This window comes from Ursus americanus, chromosome 25, assembly GCF_024610735.1.
Source record: "Ursus americanus isolate L20-20 chromosome 25, mUrsAme1.1.p, whole genome shotgun sequence".
Taxonomy (NCBI): Eukaryota; Metazoa; Chordata; class Mammalia; order Carnivora; family Ursidae; genus Ursus; species Ursus americanus.
Window position 1 is genome coordinate 23996415 of NC_142151.1, and position 20462 is coordinate 24016876.

The 20462-nt window shown below is 40.5% G+C and overlaps 1 protein-coding gene across 3 annotated transcripts in view; it reads right to left on the reverse strand.

Moving 5' to 3' along the window:
* Positions 1–20462, reverse strand: part of BCAT1 (branched chain amino acid transaminase 1) — a 99441-nt gene that overhangs the window by 23742 nt on the left and 55237 nt on the right. For all 3 annotated transcript variants that reach the window (XM_045811868.2, XM_045811866.2, XM_045811865.2), the window contains one exon: positions 6807–6970. In XM_045811868.2, the coding sequence (XP_045667824.1) occupies positions 6807–6970 (164 nt within the window). The remainder of the gene's footprint in view (positions 1–6806; positions 6971–20462) is intronic.

Genomic DNA, 20462 nt, shown 5'->3' on the forward strand with positions numbered 1-20462 from the left:
GAGGAAACATATTAACTATGAATATACTAATCCCCCGCCATCTTCCATACTGAAATCCTCCGGTCTTCAATCTGTACGTGGATGTAGTCAATGCACCACGCCCTTTATGTGTGTGTGTGTGCGTGCATGTGTGCGTGTGTGTTTTCTAGTTAACTGCATGACATTAAAGGAAACTCATTAGACAGACCAAATGATGTAACTGCACTCACGTGAGAGAGAGAGAGAGAGAGAGAGAGAGAGAGAGAGAGAACACAGCAAAATCATGGAATCCTAAATTGAAAAGTAGAGATAATGAGTACAAAGGTAAATAGCCAAGTTAAAGATAACAGTTCCAAGTTCTTAAGTATTTTTTCACATTCCAAGCAACTGTCCACGCATTATTTCATTTAAACCTCACACCAATACTCTAAGTTAGCCAAACATGTATCAAATTACATGAAGTAGCAGAGCACCAAGTTGTGCTGTTAGCTGAGACCTTTCAATATATCCAAGAAATATATTTTCTTTCTAATGCCCAATGTCTAAATTCTCCAACGGGTGGGACAAAATGTTAAAAATGTTTTAAAAATCCTGATTTTAACCAAAAGTATTCCAAAGTCCCATTTGTCCTCAACCTGCACTATTCATTCTAGATTATTCAAAATCAAAGGAAGACAGCACATCTTCCTAGAATAACAGTTTAGTTTAATAACATTTTAAATTTGTTATCTTTTATTAAACTTGAATGAGAAAATTATGGATGAATGTTTCAGATAAAACATAAGAGTCCTCAAATAAATACGATGTTTGCTTGTCTCCCTAAGCCCCTGGTTGTATAACTCACTTTCCTCGGCTTTCCGAGGACATTAGCAAACAAGTCTGAGAAGCACCACCATATGACAATCGAGGGCTTAGAAAGAAACCCTAAACCCACCCTTGGATTATGACGCCCCCAAACAAATATTCAGAAACAATCAAACATATTACAATAACTACTACAAAGTAGCATTAATGTCAGCTTCCACAAAATACCCACGTAGGCCTTTTAAAGTACCACTTTTACATTTGCTCAAGATCAAAATGTCACTTAAAAATATTGAGTTAAGCACTAGAGCCAAATTCACCATGGCTGTCTGCCATTTTCATCTTCATAGCTCCCCTTCCCACTATCTTCTCTTTGGCCCTTCCTTTGAGACAAGTCATTCTGCTTGGGTTGACAGTCATTATACCTTGCCCTACACAACTGAATTAAAGGGGGGCATGTACCCTAAGCTGCTCATACAAGCCCTTCTTTGAGTGATTCACTCATTCATTTTAATGCAGGGAACCTGAAAGATGGAATTTTACCCTCTGGGGTAGCGGCAGCGTGTCTGCTGTGACAAAAACCTGGGGTCTACTATGTTCATGATCCCCACCTTTCACAGGAGAAAGGAAGTAGGAGAGCCCTAGGCTAACACACAGGCAGAAGCTACTCCAAGAGATGGAGGGAGGAGGGAAGGAGAAAGGAAAGGGCAAGCGAGAGAGAAGCAGACTGGGGAGAAGGATAGCAGCTGAGCAGGACATGCACAAGAGCAAAGGAAACTTAGCAACAACGACTTGAGCCCTTAGTAGGTCCACTGCTACCATCCTACTTACATGAGCCACTCACTTCATTTTCTGCTTAAGGTGGTTTGAGCTAGTTTTTTTTAATACTTTAAAAAAAAATTTTTTAAGTAATGTCTACACCCGATGTGGGGCTCGAACCCACAAGCCAAAGATCAAGAATCACACGTTCCACTGACTGAGCCAAGCACCCCTTGAGTTGGTTTTCTGACTTGCAACTCAAAGAATATTGACTAATAACTAAAACATTCTAGAAAAACTATGGGAAATAGGCATTATGTTATATGGCTACAGCAACATGGGTCTTGAGGTTTAGTCACATCAAGGTAATGTAAGATTCATTAAAAGACCTTCAAAATGGGGTGCCTGGATGGCTCAGTCGGTTGAGCGTCCAACTCTTGATTTTGGCTCAGGTCGTGATCTCAGGGTGGTGGGATGGAGCCCCACATTGGGCTCCAAGCTCAGTGCAGAGTCTGCTTGCAATTCTCTCCCCTTCTGCCTCTCCCCCTGCTTGTGCTTGCTCTCTCTCTCTCACTAAAATAAATAAATGTTTAAAAAAAAAAAGACCTTCAAAATGCAGATAATAAAATGTAAGTTATCAGCCAATCTAGAGAGGATACAATTCTTTTTATAGGAGGCTTTTGTTTGATGACCATAAAAAGTTGGACCGCCCAGATTCAGAATCAATGGTAAATAAGCAATAATGGAGTTAAAATTAGGAATACTTTTTAATAATGAGAATAAATGAGACTTCGGGGGGGAGTCCCATAGAAAGAGCATGGGTTTGGGGCCAGCGGACCAAAACGCAGCTCTTGAACTATTACTATTTGGCTATGTGTGAACTTAAGCAAGTCAGTATTTTCATATTTTTGTCTTGACGAATTCATTTGGCAAATGCAAATACTTGCTTTATACACTGCATAGGGCTATTTGGAAAAAAATGAAACAATAACTATAAAAACTAAGAAACAGTTTATGTGAGCCTCTTATATCCTAATAAAATTAAGTTTCTTTTAAAATAACTATTCTATTTTAATTGACTTTTGCTTAGTTCATAGACATGACCATTGAGATCTTACCATATCTGAAAATAAATAATTCCTCTCATAAAATGCTCTCTATGAAAAGGAGAATTTTCATAGCATGAATAATTAGTCTTTCCAAGAAGCTTCTAAGAACACACACATACACACCGTTGAGAATGTTAGCTGAAGGAAAATGGTGGTTCCTTAGCATCATGAAGGTACTTGGGCCAGAAAGACAAAGACCTCAACCGTTTCGGTACATTGAAAGAAAAGGTTTTTATTTGTTTGGTGCTTATTTGATTGATTGATGACTATATTCCATAGATGGTGTTTTTCCCTAAGTGAGTTCTTCCTCAAAATTCTCTCAGGTGTAAACTGTACTATTAATATCCACAGGGTCATTAATATGCTGATAATATGTTCAGAATATTCAATATCCAGAAAAGAAACACATGATCTTGGGAGGAAGAGAAAAATGAAAAATTTGGACAACCATCTATACAGAAAAACTTTAACTGTACATGGAATAAAAATCTGGGAGAAGATATATTAAATACATCTGTCCAAGAGAGTAAATTCTATTGTGTGAAATCCAACTGATAGCTCCTAAGGCAGGGTCCAAGAGATGGAAGAGAAAGAAAGCAAGCCTCGTAATATCAACTCTTGCCTGTTGAGAGGATACTTAGTACTTGCCAGGCAGGGTACTGAGTACTTAAGTCCATATTTCACCGAATCATCTTAAAACAACACCATACTTTATTATACTTTGGAGGACTTATAGAAAGAGGGTACTTAATTTTATGTAAGATCACAGAGATACAAGTGTAGGGCTCTCAGATATCTGACTGCCAAGCCCATGCTGTTAACTGCTAGGTTATAGCACCACATGCACTTTACATTATCCTGCTTCACCCGCACAGGTAAGATGGGTATTACTGCCCTAATTTTGTAAACGAGGAAACTGAGGCTTAAAGCACTTAAGTAACATCCCAAGACAGTAAGGTTTTAAAGCCAGGGCTATCTGACTTCAAAGCTTGTATTCAAGTACGCAATGAGAGTATAAATTAATTAATTAGCTAATTAATTAATTTAGAGTGGAGGCAGGGCCATTCTTTTCATGTTAATGATGAAACTAACAAATTGGGAATAAAGATGTTCCTATGATGAAAGACCTTCTTCTAACTCAGTGCTTCTCAACTTTAGCTTCATATTAAAAAATTCTGATGCTCACAGAACTACCCTGTAACCCAGTAATTGCACTACTAGGTATTAACCAAAGAATACAATAATAGTGATTTGAAGGGCACATGCACCCCAATGTTCATAGCAGCAATGTTCACAATAGCCAAACTGTGGAAGGAGCCGAGATGCCCTTCAACAGATGAATGGATAAAGAAGATGTGGTACAGAAATACAATGGAATATTATGCAGCCATCAAAAAGAATGAAATCTTGTCGTTTGCAACAACGTGGATGGAGCTAGAGAGTATTATGCTAAGTGAAATAAGTCAGTCAGAGAAAGACAAATACTGTATGATTTCACTCTTATGTGGAATTTAAGAAACTGATGAACATAGAGGAAGGGAAGGAAAAATAAAATAAAAACAGAGAGGGAGGCAAACCATAAGAGACTCTTAACTATAGAGAACAAACTGCCGGTTGCTGGAGGGGAGGTGGGTGGGGAGATGTGGTAAATGGGTGACAGGCCTTAAGGAGGGCACGTGATGAAATGAGCACTGGGTGTTATGCAATTGATGAAGCACTAAATTCTACCCCTGAAACCAATAATACACTATATGTTAACTAACTTGAATTTAAATAAAATTAAAAAAAATTCTCATGCTCACGCTATACAGCAGACCAAATAAACCAGAATCTCTAGCCGTGGAACCCAGAGAGGAGTAGCTGGTAAAGCTGATTTCAATTTGTAGCCACAGGCGAGAACCACTGTGCTAGAACTCTCCTTCAGCTGTGTTCCCTCGTGTTACTTTTCTCACTTATGCATATAAAAGAAAAATATCTCTGATGGCTTCAAAAAAAGGTGAAATAATCTTAGAATAAAAAAAAAATCCTTCTCTCTCTTCCTCAGATTTACTGAGAAAGCAGAAAGTTCTTGAGCTGAGGAGAATCAATAGCTATTTAATAAATGCCAGTTGACTACAGAGGTTCTAAAAAACTTGGAAGGTAATTGTGGAATTAATTGGTTTAGAGAGAAAGCAATGATAAAATCTAAAGGGGCTGCCAATGTCTTTGCCAACTAATAGGTTGATACTAAATGAAGAATCCTGTTTCCCTCGCACTTCCTTGGTTAAAAGTCCACCCTTTGGGTTACTGCCTTCCCACTTGCCATTTCTGCTTTATTTGTGGGATCCAATATTCTCTTCTCCGAGAGATTTCACGCCAACTTCCACTGCTCATGGTCCACCTGAGCCTAATGAGTCAAAGTATTAATTTTTTTATAATAGACTTTATTTTTTTAAAGCAGTTCTAGGCTTACAGAAGAAGTAAGCAAAAAGAGTTCCCATATGCCCTATCTCCCACTTCAGTTTCCCCCATTAACCTCTCACATTAGTATACACTTGTCATGACTGATGAGCCAACACTGACAGGCTAATATTAACTCAAATCCAAAGTAACATTAGGGTTCACTCTCTGTGTTGTGCAGCAAATAACAGTTTTTAGCTGGCCTCTAGGGACCATGTATTCTGTTGATACTGCATCATATAATCTTTATAAGTAACAACCTGTCCCCAATACTAAAACTACAGATTTCCCTGCAATTTCTCAATGTCCCCCATGTCATCTTTACCCTGGGCAGGTAGGGGGAGCTAGAAAGCAAGATTTAAAGAGGCAAACCAGCTGCTTACTACCTCTTCATCAAGACTGATTTACTGTAACGTGAACTCTAGGGAAGTCCTAAGGATGGGGTACACACGGTGTCGGGTGCTTACGCTCTGTGAAGGAGCCTGAACAGGTGAAGAAGGTATCAGGAGAATAAACAAGAGTAGTTGTTTCAACCTGACTAGCATAGCACATGGTCAGGAAGGAGTGCTCCACGCCCAAAGGAAAAGAAAGGGACTTCCTGGTTTATTGGACTTCATTAGGATTTCTCTAGACAGAAATGAGAGAATGCAGAGCCAAAAGTGCAGGGAGGACAGGGCACAGAATTTTCTAACCTTTTTTTTGGCAGAAAAGAAAAAGAAAATACAGAAGGACTACAGAGGGTTCAAAGCCAGCTGTCAACATCTCTCTCACATCCTAGCACCCGTCACCGGACACTCCCGGGGCTCCCTGAAGCTGCATGCTCCCCCGAGCCCGGACGTTGGCACCGCGTCACCTCCCAGGACTGCGGCCGCCTGCGTATGTGGTACATATCAGCACTCGATGGACACGAAGGAAGAGCCCACTGCTTCATCTGGCTATTCTTGCTCACCCAGAGGGGCATTCTCATATCACGGCCAAGTCCACCCCTGAAATTGTCTAACACTTTTCAAATGCTCTTTTATTTCCAGCCAGCTACATATGGCCAATGAGACCGGCCTGACAGAGCCAAAGCAGGGCTGTCCCTCAGCCAGCTGGCAGCAGGTATGGCTACAATCTGTGGCAATGAAGACAGCACTTGAGCGAAGCGGGCACCTTCCCCAGACAGGACTCCTTGGAGCCAACTGAGAGCCTTGGCCCCGGCAGCAGATGCTCTTAAGGCCACCTGTCCGCCTGCAGCCAGAGCACCAGCCTCCAGGGGCAGTGAATTCAAGCACTAACATGATTCCCGCTTTAGTTACTTATTTTAGCTCTTGCCACTGTATAACATTTGATGGTTCTCTCTCACAGGTTATCCTTTGAACTAGCGCAATTTTTTTTAAAAGATTTTGAGAGAGAGAGCGTGAGCGCATGAGCAGGGGGAAGGGGCAGAGGGCGAGGGAGAAGCAGACCCTCCCTGCCGAGCAGGGAGCCCGATGTGGGGCTCGATCCCAGGACCCTGAGATCATGAGCTGAGCCGAAGGCAGATGCTCAACCGACTGAGCCAACCAGGTGCCCCCAAACTATTAGCGCAATTTAACACTGAAGAGTAAACACAAAACAAAAAATGGGGCATTTCAACTTGAATATTAACATATGTACTTGGACTGATTTGAGACGGCGATAATTCAATGGTTGTGAGGGACTCTTTCCTTTAGACAGAAACTAATATTCACTTACCCTCCCATCTTGCAGTCCCCAGTCCCACCTTTCCAGGCTCTCACGTACTTCGGATTGGCCCACAGGGACACTGGCTTAAAGGTTCCACTTGAAAAATAAGGTCCCACTGGGCTCAAGATTACAAAGAGCAGGGCTTTGGTAGGCTTCTTGACTCCAAGAGAAGGCTGCGGTAGAGTAAAAGTACACACAACTGTTAATTTAAACGTAGACACCAGTCTTAAGACTAGAATAGATCTGTAACGATCTCCCGGAGGGGCTGTCTAAAGCGCAGGAGCTGCTACTTCTCAAGTTGAGTTACACAAAGCCAGATGGTCTTTTAAGAACAAAACACAAAGAATGGAGTGCTGAGGATTCATTCTGCTTTGCCTTCTGAGTTATGATTTTAGCGGAGAAGCAAATTTGTCACAATTTTCTGCGAGCAGGGCTTCGAGCAGAGAAATGTATTTCTGACAACCAGCTATGTAACACCTTGCATTGATTGGGAATTGAAAAAGGGAAGAACACAGACATGATTTTAGTCTTTGGAGAGGAAATGCAATATTTGCTTTTCTAACTTCCCCTTCTGTGTTCACAGATTACTAACCACTTCAAGACATGCCAGGGCCTCCCGCAGGTGGTGGGTGTGGGTGTGCTATTACTACCCCTGACGGTCACAGACAGCAGACAGCAAGCGTGGACCTTCACTAGACGCAAAGACACCAGGTGAGATCAATATTCCCCCCAAAAGCCAGAGGATGAAGGACTCAGAAACTTGTGTCATGAATGACAAAGATAGAACATGGTCTTTCCCCACAAACACTGGGAAATCATAAGACAACAATGCAAAACTATGTTTTTGTCTCCAGCACAAAACAGTTATAAGTAATTACTCAGTTTTTACTAAGGAGGAAAACTGAAAGACTGAAAGTTTTGAGGGTTGTGTATTATAAAGGCAAAAAAGGCCACTGTGCTATTCTATGCGATTCAAGACCATCAGGAATGAGAAAACAAGTCCAGGACTATTACAATGACAGTCTCAGGCTATATATCTAGTCTTCACCAGAGTCCTGTCTGGCTAGACAGTGGTTAAGAGTCTGTCACGGTAAGAATAAGAAGAGACTCAACTCCAGCTGATTTTATGGCTTTTGTTTTGTTTGATGAACTGGCTAAAGTGGGTCTGGGGATATTTTTTTCTGAATTTCATTGTATTTCCCTCTACTAACTATTTGCCCAAGGCCCTCACTCACTACTTATGGCCATGTCATCAAAAATCAGGTAGGTAAAATATTCATGGGCATAAAAAATGTATTTGTATACATGCATATTGATGCCATCTGAAAGGCACGCAACCCTCAGAAAATGGGAAGATGATTCCATTGGCATTCCATGTGAACATGAGACCAAGAAAGGCTTGGATGGCCAGAGTCAGCAAGCAACAACAGGTTTTGGTTTTTCACTTGTTTGGATTTGTTCTTAGTTGGGGCTGAACAGGACTCCCCTACCAGAAAAGAGTGAAGAGCCTTAAAGCTTCATTTGCCTTTTTTTTTTTTTTTAATTTCACTGTTTGGGAGAAAAAACTTCAGAATAATAATACATACCTGTCTTTCTTCCCAGCTTTGATAAAAATTGACTAATTTATCTCTACACTTTTATGTACCTACCAGTTGAGTAAATACAATGATACTTTTTGTATCAGAAGAGCTTTGAAGCTTAATACTTAAAAGCAAAATGTTTCTGCACCGCCATATTGAGTAATAAAGAGAAGCTTCCCAGCATTACTTAGAAATACAATCTCAGCACAAAGCCTCAGTAATTTATCCAGCTTCTAAGGTTCTGAATAAAATAGCTTATTTGCGGACAAACTGGTAAGCATTTTATTGGATACCACACAAATGTCTGGACTTTTTTCACCCTGAACTCATGTATTTTTCACAACCTGCATTAGGCTAAAAGCAATAACTCATCATCATGGAAATTTTGTTGTGGGATAAATTTCATCTTACTCATGTCCTTCCCCTGACTTTAATTGACAGGTAAACTTGCATTTACTCCACTAGGTGGTGGTATAGAGAGCAGAGATGGAAAAACAGAATAATATGCATTAAATCTCTTTCTGGGGAAAAAAAAAATCAATAAACCTTTAAGTAACACTTTTATTCTTAGCAAGCAGGTAAATTATAGATGAGAAGTTTTCAATGCTGAGAGAAAATGTGTTTATGTGTACTAACATTTTATTTTCTGAAATTTAAGCGAAGCCAACTCACGTTTTTTTTTTTACAAGTACTTCAAGTACTACTGTCAATCACAGCGTGGTCACTTTCATCCTTAAATGATTACTTATATTGATTGTCTTCTCATGAAAAGAACTCTGACTTTACTGCAAATGGTCACACTGCTTCAAGAGTGAAATAAATAAAAGATAACTGAATCAGGAGGGGAGCTTGGGGACTGGGTCTGTTTCTAATCTCAGGAACCATTATCTGCTTTGTCTTAGTTCTCCCTTCTATCCTGGAAAGCAATTTAAATTTGGAGCAACTTCTTCAATAATATTAATTAAATGGCAGGAAATATACTTCTATGGTGACACGGTCAGGCCTCTGTTCAAATAAAGCAAAAGCTACACAAATAAAGAGAAAATATGAACATCTGATAAGTTGTATAGATCAGTTTCTATACGTCTCATTTCCTTATGAACATTTTCTTTCTTTTTTCTAGTTTCCCGGATTATTTCAATATATAAGCAATTGAAGAGGGCTTAAAAAAAAATAAAAGCCATGGGAAATGAGGAAAATAAAATCTCACAGATGCAAAGTATATAACTTCTCAAGGGACCACACTGACTTAAGTTGAAATTCTGATGTGTACAAAAAAATACTCACCTTACTTTGTACTACACGTCACAAATACATACATAAAGGTCTTAAGTACATGCATATTTTGCACAAAATACAAGACACTTGGGTATGATGGAAAATAAAGTGATGTGTTCCAGTGAAAATCACTACTTCTCAGTCAGTCAGAAAATTAGCTATAAAAAGGCAGAATTTCAGATTATGTAAAGGACGGCAGAAAGTGTCCGAGGAGCTGAGAAAGGTACTAGTTAGTCCTTGTTTTGGCGTGGAAGACAGAGAACACAGCAGCTGTGTGGAGGCTTGAGAATAATTCTCTTTAAGCAAGACAAATATGGGATAGAAGAAAGATCATTGGGAATAACAGAACATTTTTCAAAAAGAGTAGGGGCGCCTGGGTGGCTCAGTCGTTAAGCGTCTGCCTTTGGCTCAGGGCGTGATCCCGGCGTTATGGGATCGAGCCCCACGTCAGGCTCTTCCGCTGGGAGCCTGCTTCTTCCTCTCCCACTCCCCCTGCTTGTGTTCCCTCTCTCACTGGCTGTCTCCGTCGCTGTCAAATAAATAAATAAAATCTTAAAAAAAAAAAAAAGAGAGTGGCGTGACTTTTTTTTTTTTAACTCCAAGAAGAGCCTACTTTGTTTTACAGGGGATAACAGTAAAGAATATTGGACTGAGGGGTGCTAGAAAAGATATGGAGAGGACCAGAGTCCACGCAAGGCCTTAAGTGTGTGAGTTACAAAACGGAGGGATAACAAATTCAAGCAGTTCTTGTAGGAAAAACTAGTTGGTTTGGTGAATGATTAAAAAACCCTCAATAATTATACAGTTTTTGGTTTCTAGGACATTTCACAGTTATTGCCTCATCTAATCCAACAAGCCAGGAAGTTAAGTGTTATAATTCCTATTCTTACGTCGAAGAAACTGAGGCTCCGAACAAATGATTTGCCCAAGGCCTCAGTTATTAAGCTCTCGATCTTCTACGCTTAATCGAGACCTCTTGTTGTAATATCAAAGTTTAAAGCCGTAAGTGAACTATCCAAGATTTCTTACCGTGGAAAGAGTTCAAGCCGGGGCAGCACTTTCTTCTACCTCAGCCTTCAGCACGGCCCCTCACACTCCAGGCACCCCACGTCCAAACCTCCTCACTTCCCTGCCTTTACATGTTTTCTTTCTTTCTTTTTTTTTTTTAAGATTTATTTATTTATTTATTTGACAGAGAGAGAGAGAGAGAGAGAGACAGCCAGCGAGACGGGGAACACAAGCAGGGGGAGTGGGAGAGGAAGAAGCAGGCTTCCCAGCGGAAGAGCCTGACGTGGGGCTCGATCCCAGAACACCGGGATCACGCCCTGAGCCGAAGGCAGACGCTTCACGACTGAGCCACCCAGGCGCCCCTCTGCATGTTTTCTTGAACTACTCCCCCTACCTGGAACACTCTCCCCTGCCCCTGTTATGGACTTAAATGTGTCTACCCCCAATTCGAAGCCCCAACCCCCAATGTGACTACGTTTGGAGCTAAGGCTTTTAAGGAGGTCATTAAGGTCAAATGAGGTCAAAAGGGTGAGGCCCTAATCCAACAGGGCTGGTGTTCTTCTAAGAAGTGGAAGAGACATTAGAGCATGAGCTCTCCCCTCCCTCCCCAACCCATTCTCTCCACACACACAGAAGGCTCTGTGAGGACACAGCAAGGTGGACGTCTATGGGGAGACCTTATCAGAAACTAACCCTGCTGGCACTTTGATCTTGGACTTCCAGCCTCCAGAACTGTGAGAAAATAAATTCTAGTGTTTAAGACATTCAATCTGTGGTATTCTGTTATGGCAGCCAGAGCCGACTAAGACATCCCCTCTCCTTCCGAAGTAATACAAACCCCCCGATCTCAATTCAAATGTCATTTCAGAAAATGAACCCTCTTCACAAAGTTAGGTACTTGTGTTACACGCTATTACAGCACCCTGCACTTCTGTGCATTTAGACAAAATGTCCATCACAGTTGCTTACAAATGTTTCTTTAATTCTCTACCTCTCGCTAATCTACACACTCCGTGAAGTGCAAGGCCATCTTTGTCCTCTACACAGAGCACTGTGCCTTGTTACACCAGGTTTGCTACCTATCTGTTGAATGAATCTTCATCTTAGTAAGAAGTCGTTTACAGAAAGAAGGTGTGAAAATAACCTAGATGGCTTATTTGCCAAATTTGAACTACTTTGATGAAAAAGAAAATCTGATACCAATCCTCCTATGTTGCACCGACACCAGAGAAAATGCCCCTTTGCCCCCTGCCTTATTTCCTAAACTAACAGAATTCATACGCAGACGTTCAAATACCAGGAGGGAAGCTAAAGTCCAGAGTTTTCTGAGGCTTGCTATAAAATGGGTAGGAGATCTCATGCCTGTTCAAAGAGAAAGACAGCATATACTTAACACTTGACAAAAAGAGAGCTAGCACTCTTTTCTAGTGACTGCTTCCAGTGTCATTGTAAGGGTTAAATTAGATAAACTGTGGAAAGCACCCAGAACCTCCTCTTTTTCAAGCATCCAACAAACAGCAGTTCTTTTTGTTTTTATAAATACTCATTTGTAACAGTAATGGTAAAGAAATTCAATATGTGCCAATACGCAAAGCATGAAGGCGACATTAGTTAGGATGACTGTAGATGGGACCAGGGAACTACCTTCAACACTCAACGTTAGAATTGTAGAGAATGAGCACTTGGGAAAAAGACAGGATTATTATACCAACATCTTAGGAAATACAGCTTGGCATATTTGAAATCAACCCTAAACAGAAATTTTAGCATGGATTATTAAACAAGTGGTCAAGAAAACTTGATAGGGAAGTGCCTAGGAAGAGCCAGAATGAGTCACTCTTAGAAAAACCATGCTTCATTTCCCTTTCTGAAATGACTAGATCAGGGGTCAGCAAACTTCAGCCTGCTTCCTGTTTTTTTAAAAAGTCGTATTGGAATACGTGCATTCATGCATCTATGTGTTGCCTATTGAGGTTTTTGTGCCACAAAGGCAGAGATGAGTAGCTGCCTGGCTTCACAGAAAAAGTTTGCTGACCCCTTCTCTGGAGGACAGGAAAATGCTACAGGAGCATTTTCCTTGTATCAAGAACGGCCTCAAAACCAGGATCTCGTCACTGACCTAGCCTCGGCGCTCAGACTTTGACTTTGTGATTCCATCTAGTTTGGTTCAATTGACTGGGCCGAGCGCACAATGGGCCTGGAATAGAGAGACAACTTAGACCAACACAGGGAGCTGATAACTGCGATGAAGATGCTTCCCAAACAGGCAAGTCCCAACCCAGCCGACCAAGTGAGATCCTGAGTGGGCTGGTGCAAGCGAAAAGATGTTACACTCAAGGGAGCCCCAAGAACTGACTGCGGGATTTGGCAACGTGGAGGTCCTTGGTGATCTTGACAAGCGTATTTCAGTGGGAGTTGGGGTGGAGGGTCAAAAGTCTGGGGGCGCCTGGGTGGCGCAGTCGTTAAGTGTCTGCCTTCGGCTCAGGGCGTGATCCCAGCATTATGGGATCGAGCCCCGCATCAGGCTCCTCCACTATGAGCCTGCTTCTTCCTCTCCCACTCCCCCTGCTTGTGCTCCCTCTTTCGCTGGCTGTCTATCTCTGTCAAATAAATAAATACAATCTTAAAAAAAAAAAAAGTCAATGTGGTGGATTCAAGAGAGAATGGGGGGAGAGGAGGTTATGATGGCGAGTATGTACAAATCTTGTGGGGCATTGTGCGACACAGTGGAGCAGAGAAACAAGTGCACTCTACTTCTGTCCCATCTAGTCACACATCACTGCCTGCCTGTACTGTCACCCTTAGAAGCTGAACCATGACAGAAGAAGAGCTTGGGAGATCTTTTCAATATTTTAACAATCAATTTCCCTTTTCCTCTGGATCATTCCATCAGCTTAGAAATATGTCGCAGTATCTCCCATCTAAAACAAACACACTCCTTTTACCACATGTCCCACTCCGGGACAACCATCTCACCAAGGACCTTCATGTTGCCAAATCCAATAGTCAGTTCTTGGGCCTTGCCTCTCTGGTCCTGTGGGCAGGATCTGCCACAGCTGGTCACTGCTTCCATGTCCCTTACCAGGCTTCTGGTATACCAAGCCCTCTTGTTTTTCTTTCTACCTGACAGGCTGCTACTTCTCAGACTTCTTGGCTGATTCCTTTTTATCTCCCTTTCTTCTAAATGCTGGTCTGCCCCAGGGCTTAGTCCTCACCTTCTTTTCATCGGTATCTAGATTTCTTAAGAAATCTCTTAGAGTCACATTCCCTTGACTCTAAAGGCGTTACATGTTAAACACTAGAGGTATTACTTAAATCCCAAACTCTCCCCTGAATTCCAGACCTGTAGATCTGCCCACCTACTTGATAATTCGAGCTTAAGTTATCATGCCCAAAACGAACTCTAGATTCTACCCATCTCCGCTCCAACAAATATGCAAGAAAAACCTTTTCCCTCACTCTTCCCCATCCCAACAAATGGTCACTATCCAGTTGCTCTGGCCCAAAGGAAACCTTGACCTTTCCCCTTTCATATTCACATCCAATCGGTCAGAAAATTTTGTGAGTTGCGATAAATATCCTTCAATATATGTCTTCATGTGAACTAGGGGATTTGTCTACAACATAAATTCCTTGAAGAAAGCCTGCATTTTTAAGATTTCCAAATTTAACTGTCTCATTTTATTCAATTTACTAATAATAGTTCTTATATTCGTTCTATCAATATAACAGGTGATGAACAGGACACTGGTTGCATAAATTATGCTACGATAGTTCATTGATTCTAAGACGTCCATTTTTTCTCACATTTAACATGTCTGAAATCCAGACTCAGCATTTTATAATTGCTATTCACTAAGTAGCACTCATGGGAAAGCTGGCATTACCAGATTTGGAATTAGCTGTTCGTACTGATGGTACTTCCAATGGCTTATGGGCACTGGTGATGCCATACATGTTGAGTTTGCCATTTAAAAGGTCTTTAAAAAGTTACAGTATGATTTGGATAGAAAGTGGAAAAATAGGAGCCGGACACGTATTTGATATTAGTGAAACAAATATTTGTAGTAACACTGAACAACTGCAATTGAATATTTTCCTGCAAAGCAGTAACCAGTCTTCTCATGGGACCTCTGGAAGGAAGAAATCGATATGAAGATAAAGCTGTGTTAGCTTTTGTTATTAAGCTACATGCAAAAATAAAAATGCCTATCACAAGCCAAGCAGTGCAAATGATGGCAGGAAGAATTGCAGATGTCCTCTGAAAACACACGTTAAAAAAAAATAAAATGAAAGGCTGGTATGATTAACTCATGAATCAGTCAGGACTGTCAGAAAAGTACCGCATCATAGTTTCGTTATGTTTTTCCATTTCAGTGCATAAAATAATGGGTGACTTATAATTTATGGCACCCTGTATTCAATTAAGTGACATATATGCACGATGGAATACCTTACTGCTAAGGAAATGGGTAAAATAGAGGTAGATCTGTATGTACTGATGCGGAAGAATCTCTAAGACAAATTGTAAATGCAAAACAATAATAGAAACAAAACTGTTCATAGTATGGCTGCCATTTATGCAAAAAAGAGACACAAAAACACAAATATATATATATAGATATATAGATAGATAGATAGGGAGAGAGGGGGGGGAGGGACGGAGAGAAAGAGAGAGAGAAGGTACACCTGGGGAGCCAAAAATAGCCTTCATCTATGGAAACTTAACATTTCAACAGCTGGCATTGTAAATCAGGGAAGAAAGGATAGACCACTTAATAAACAGTAATGGAATAATGTGGTATCCATATGGAGATAAATAAAATTGAGTCCTTCATACAAAGTTCACTTCCAAATGGATTTCATTTAAATGGAAAAGCAAAACTCTAAAACAGAAGTATGACCTTGGAGTAAGGAAGAATTTTTTAAAAATATATAAAAGCCACAAAATACACAGAAAAGAAATTTAATTACATTAAAAATAAATACTTAAAAAATATATTTATTTATTTACTTTAGAAAGGCAGGGAGGGGCATATCTAACTATCTATCTCAAATAGGATTGCAAAGGAATACATTAAAAGTGTGAACAAAACACAAGTTACAGGACCACAAATTGTTGCTATACCTAGTTTTCTTTTCTTTTTTTTCTTTTTTTTAAAGATTTTATTTATTTATTCGACAGAGATAGAGACAGCCAGCGAGAGAGGGAACACAAGCAGGAGGAGCGGGAGAGGAAGAAGCAGGCTCATAGTGGAGGAGCCTGATGTGGGGCTCGATCCCATAACGCCGGGATCACGCCCTGAGCCGAAGGCAGACGCTTAACCGCTGTGCCACCCAGGCGCCCCTATACCTAGTTTTCAAATCTGTACAGATTCTTTCATTTATAAAGGCTAATTGTGAAGAGAAATGACAGTAAGATTCTAGATGTATCAGCATAAATAAGGGCAGTGAATAAAGGGAATTCTTTTCATGGGAACTGTTATGATTATAGGTTACATTATATGTGTAATACAAAGATTTTACAAGGCGATAAAAGGAAAAGAAAGACATGTCTATGAAATTTACATCCTTAAGCTCCCCATGCAGTGAACCAGAAATCAAGGAGTGGACCATTTGGCAGCAGGATTTTATAAACGCAAGCTCTCATGAAAATGTCACACTGAAAAATTTCCAGAAGTTGTGAATGGGGAAACTGTTTATGTGAAGTGACTGAAAATGTTCTGCACTGTTCGGATTGTGTTCTGTGCATCTGAGGCTGCAATTAACCAAAAGCAGACTGCTTCTCTAGTGGAGCTCAATCCAGAAATTTATTTAGGGGTGCTCTGAATGTAGAAGTTAACTGAATATGAGGGATCCCTCACCTTCCACACGGGCCAAGGTCAGTCTGTCTAGGAGTGCAGCTGAAAAAGCCCAATCTGCTGGGAGTCTGCAGAACGGAGGCCTCGGCCTGAGCCCTGGTCAGAGGGACTGGGTGGGCTGACTCTAGACCATCAGACTTGACCCTTCTCTGTGACATGGCTTCTCAGCCCTGCTACTACTCAGCCTCACTCCACCACCTCTCCAATCATCGCCAGTAGAATGAGAGGATGACACTGAGAAAACCTGGAAAAGGGAAAGGCTGAACGCCACGATCACACAGGGGATTTCAGAGTAAATGGTTGTGCCTATTTCACCATACATTGTGGTCAAAGCACCTGTCCGCTTACTAGAATCACTGAGGAAATAAAATGTTTGTTTGTATGTACGTTCATACAGCTGTACCTGTGTGGAGTTACTCAACAGAGTGAAGCTGGATACAGCAGATGTTAAAATCAGCAAAACCCAGCTTCTCTAGATGTAAGGTTGCTCGGTATCCAGCATTGAACGTGACAGTCGTGTAATTTTAACTTCTTGTCTGGTAAGGTGAAAATCTAGAAACTGTTCACGTAAATGTTCTTTAAATAGTAAGCTTTCAAATTTTATCTTAATTTCCAAGTGACATAGAATCAGCAGTAGTCTGAAGCACTCCAGCTTCTAGATTCTCTTTAAGTTTTTAACTACCTATAAGTAAGTATTCCCAAAGATAGTAAGGGATGCTGAAATTCTTGTTTTAATAAGAAATCTTGCGATAACATGAATATTTTACTCTCTAAACTTTTTACGAGAGGTTTATGTATTAATGTTTAGTATTTTGTTTAATAATATGAACCTTATAGAAAAATTTTTTTTTAATTTCCACCCACTGGCAGCCTGGTATTTTTTATTGGCAAGCTCTACCCACTGGTTATATATTAGTAGCTAATTCTAAACGTTCCAGTAAAATACTATTCTGTTATTATTATAATCCTAAATCTAAAAGGATTTTAGTAATAGATCTAATTATTACCAAAGGCGGCCAGAAGACATATGAAGAATTGCACGAAAACATTCATACATAGGTACTACCTATGTAAATCAGTAAAAATGAAGGGTCAGTTAATTATAAAACGTGTAAAGAAGCAGAACGCGTTGCAAATATAATGAAATTCATACATTGGTAGTAAAGCCACTCTCTTATTACATGGCTGCTACCAAATCATCCTGGGCGCGAAAAGGAATAATTAGTATTAGACTGTTATATCATGGCCCCTGAAAGTGAAAACAACACCCTGCCCTTGGGATGAAGTTGAGCTTTCAAAGATATAAATATTTCTACCTGGTGCCAGTTTGCAATCCCAGGAGCAAAGAGAGTATTAAAGACTGCTAGACATATATTTAATTCTTTCACAAGGCTTGAGATAGTGATACTCTTGAAAGTAGTTAAGAAATCCCTGGAGAGTTTGTTTAAATGCAGAGTCTCTGGTCCTAGCTCCACAGATTTAGATTACCTGGATCTGGGCTGGAGCTCAGTGCAAATAAGTTTGTTGTAGAATACTGAATATTCTATACACACGAGGGAGTGCCATGCCCAGGAATAGAAACTGGGCACATGAGATCGAAGAGGGGATCATATCACTTAATAAATTACCCCGACATATATTTATGTGCTCATTCAAAGAAGTCAAAATTCCTCTTGGATCGACGACCCACTTAATCAGTTAATCTAACCATGAAAAGAACATGAAAGTAAAATGTGGATGTTAGCCAGCAGCAGACAAGACCAAAACATCAGATAACTGATACAGAGGTGAGCCTGCAATTATTCTGTGATGCCAGTGATGAACCCAAGTAACATAATAAGGCCAGCAAAAGTTAGCCATCCCTGATGAGAGAGCCCCAGTGAACCGGAAGCCACTGGGCCTAGCCCTCCAGCCAGCACCTCACTTATCAAACGCAGCCACCATGAAAAGACAGCGCGTGGTAATTTACCAGACTAGATTGTATGACATCTGTGTGGTGTAGTGTACAGATGTTTAAATCCATATGCTTTATTGAACATTATTTGTATTATGCTCATTTCTGAATTATAAGCGATTGTTTTCTGTCTGTACTTTAATTAGAAAAATTCTCGTTGATATAAATATACCAAATATAAATAACGTTGACTTACCAAACAGTTATTTACTTCGATTCTTAACTTACTACTTGTAAAGCAGATTTCAAAAAATTCTTGATTCCAAAGCATAATCAAAGAGGTAAGTTGATAGAATGTAGTAGAAGAGACTACTTGGCAGGGCTTTTATCACTGAAATCCTTAAATCTGGGCAGGTATCAGAATCACCATTCTGATCTACTCCATGAGAACCTCTGGGGACTGGGGTCAATGTTTGTATTAAAAAAAAAAAAATACCCTGGTGGGGGCACCTGGGTGGCTCAGCCAGTAGTCACTTAAGCATCCGACTCTTGATTTCGGCTCAGGTCATGATCTCAGGGTTGTGAGATCGAGGCCCGAGTCAGGCCCCATGCTGGGGGTAGAGCTTGCTTAAGATTCTGTTTCTCCCTCTACCTCCGCCCCTCCCCCCATCAATCAATGAATTAATCAAACAAACCTGGGCGATTAAAATGCAAAAAGTTGAAGACCACCAATAGAGAGGATTATTGTGACAACATGCTGGACTACAAAATCAGGTTTAAAAGCTTGTTGAACTCTAGATTATAGGATTCCGGGACTCAGAAGAAAGTATGCTAGGAAATACCTTGTAGGGTCATTGACATCAATTCTTAACAAAATACCTGCAAGCTGATACAAGATTTAATATGAATTATTTACTGTAACCAAATAGGATTTAGTCCAGGGATGCAAGGTTGTTTTAACACCAAAAAATGAATACAACAAATGTAATTTTAGAATAAAGGACAAAACCACATAATCATGTCGAAACATTGAGAAAAAGCATCAGCAATATCCAATATCCATTCATAACAAAAACTCTCAACAAACTCAGAATAGAAGAATCTGATCTTAGAGTGGGAAAGTACTTCAGAATAAATGCAAGACAGTGCTTCCAGAGTAGTAACAATGTTTCAACAAACTTTAAAAACTGCTTCTTCCTATCCTAAAATGTAAAAACTGAAAATATTATATAAATAAAAATATAAAATTAGAAAATAAAACTTCATTAATATTAAAATGTCAGAGACATAAGGAGCAGATAACTTTTTTAATTGCCCCAATTCTTTCTTTTTTTTTTATTTTTTAAAGATTTTATTTATTTATTTGACAGAGATAGAGACAGCCAGCGAGAGAGGGAACACAAGCAGGGGGAGTGGGAGAGGAAGAAGCAGGCTCATAGCGGAGGAGCCTGATGTGGGGCTCGATCCCGTAACGCCGGGATCACGCCCTGAGCTGAAGGCAGACGCTTTAACTGCTGTGCCACCCAGGCGCCCCCGCCCCAATTCTCTCGAGTTTGTTAGGAAGACTGCAGTTCATGAAATTCATTACCTAGAGTCTTAGCAGTCTTTCAAAAGGCATCAAAAGGATGCTAAAGGACCATTAAGTATTTATTCTATGGCCTTATATATTTCCCTACTTCTTGCATTCAGATGGCAGAGTAGAGAACCTGGTAAGCCTACAATTACCTAGTAGAGAGCAGAATGGCTAGACTATAGCAAGAGTGCCAGCTCATTCTCCCTGTTCCTAAAGATCTCCACATGCCACAGCCCCTTCATCTGCCACCCACACTCCATTTCTGCCCCTCCATTATTCCTCCATACCACCCGCTCTCTGTAAGACCACAGCTTCCTAGAAGAGGAAGGAGACAAGTGACAGGGTCCTTATAGGACATCTTCAACCCACACAAACAGCTTTAGCTTCTCTGGCATGTCTTTCTTTTGCAAGGGCACCAACCAGTAGACTGTGACCTAAGCAGATCTTATGGACATGATGTGTAAAGCTCTG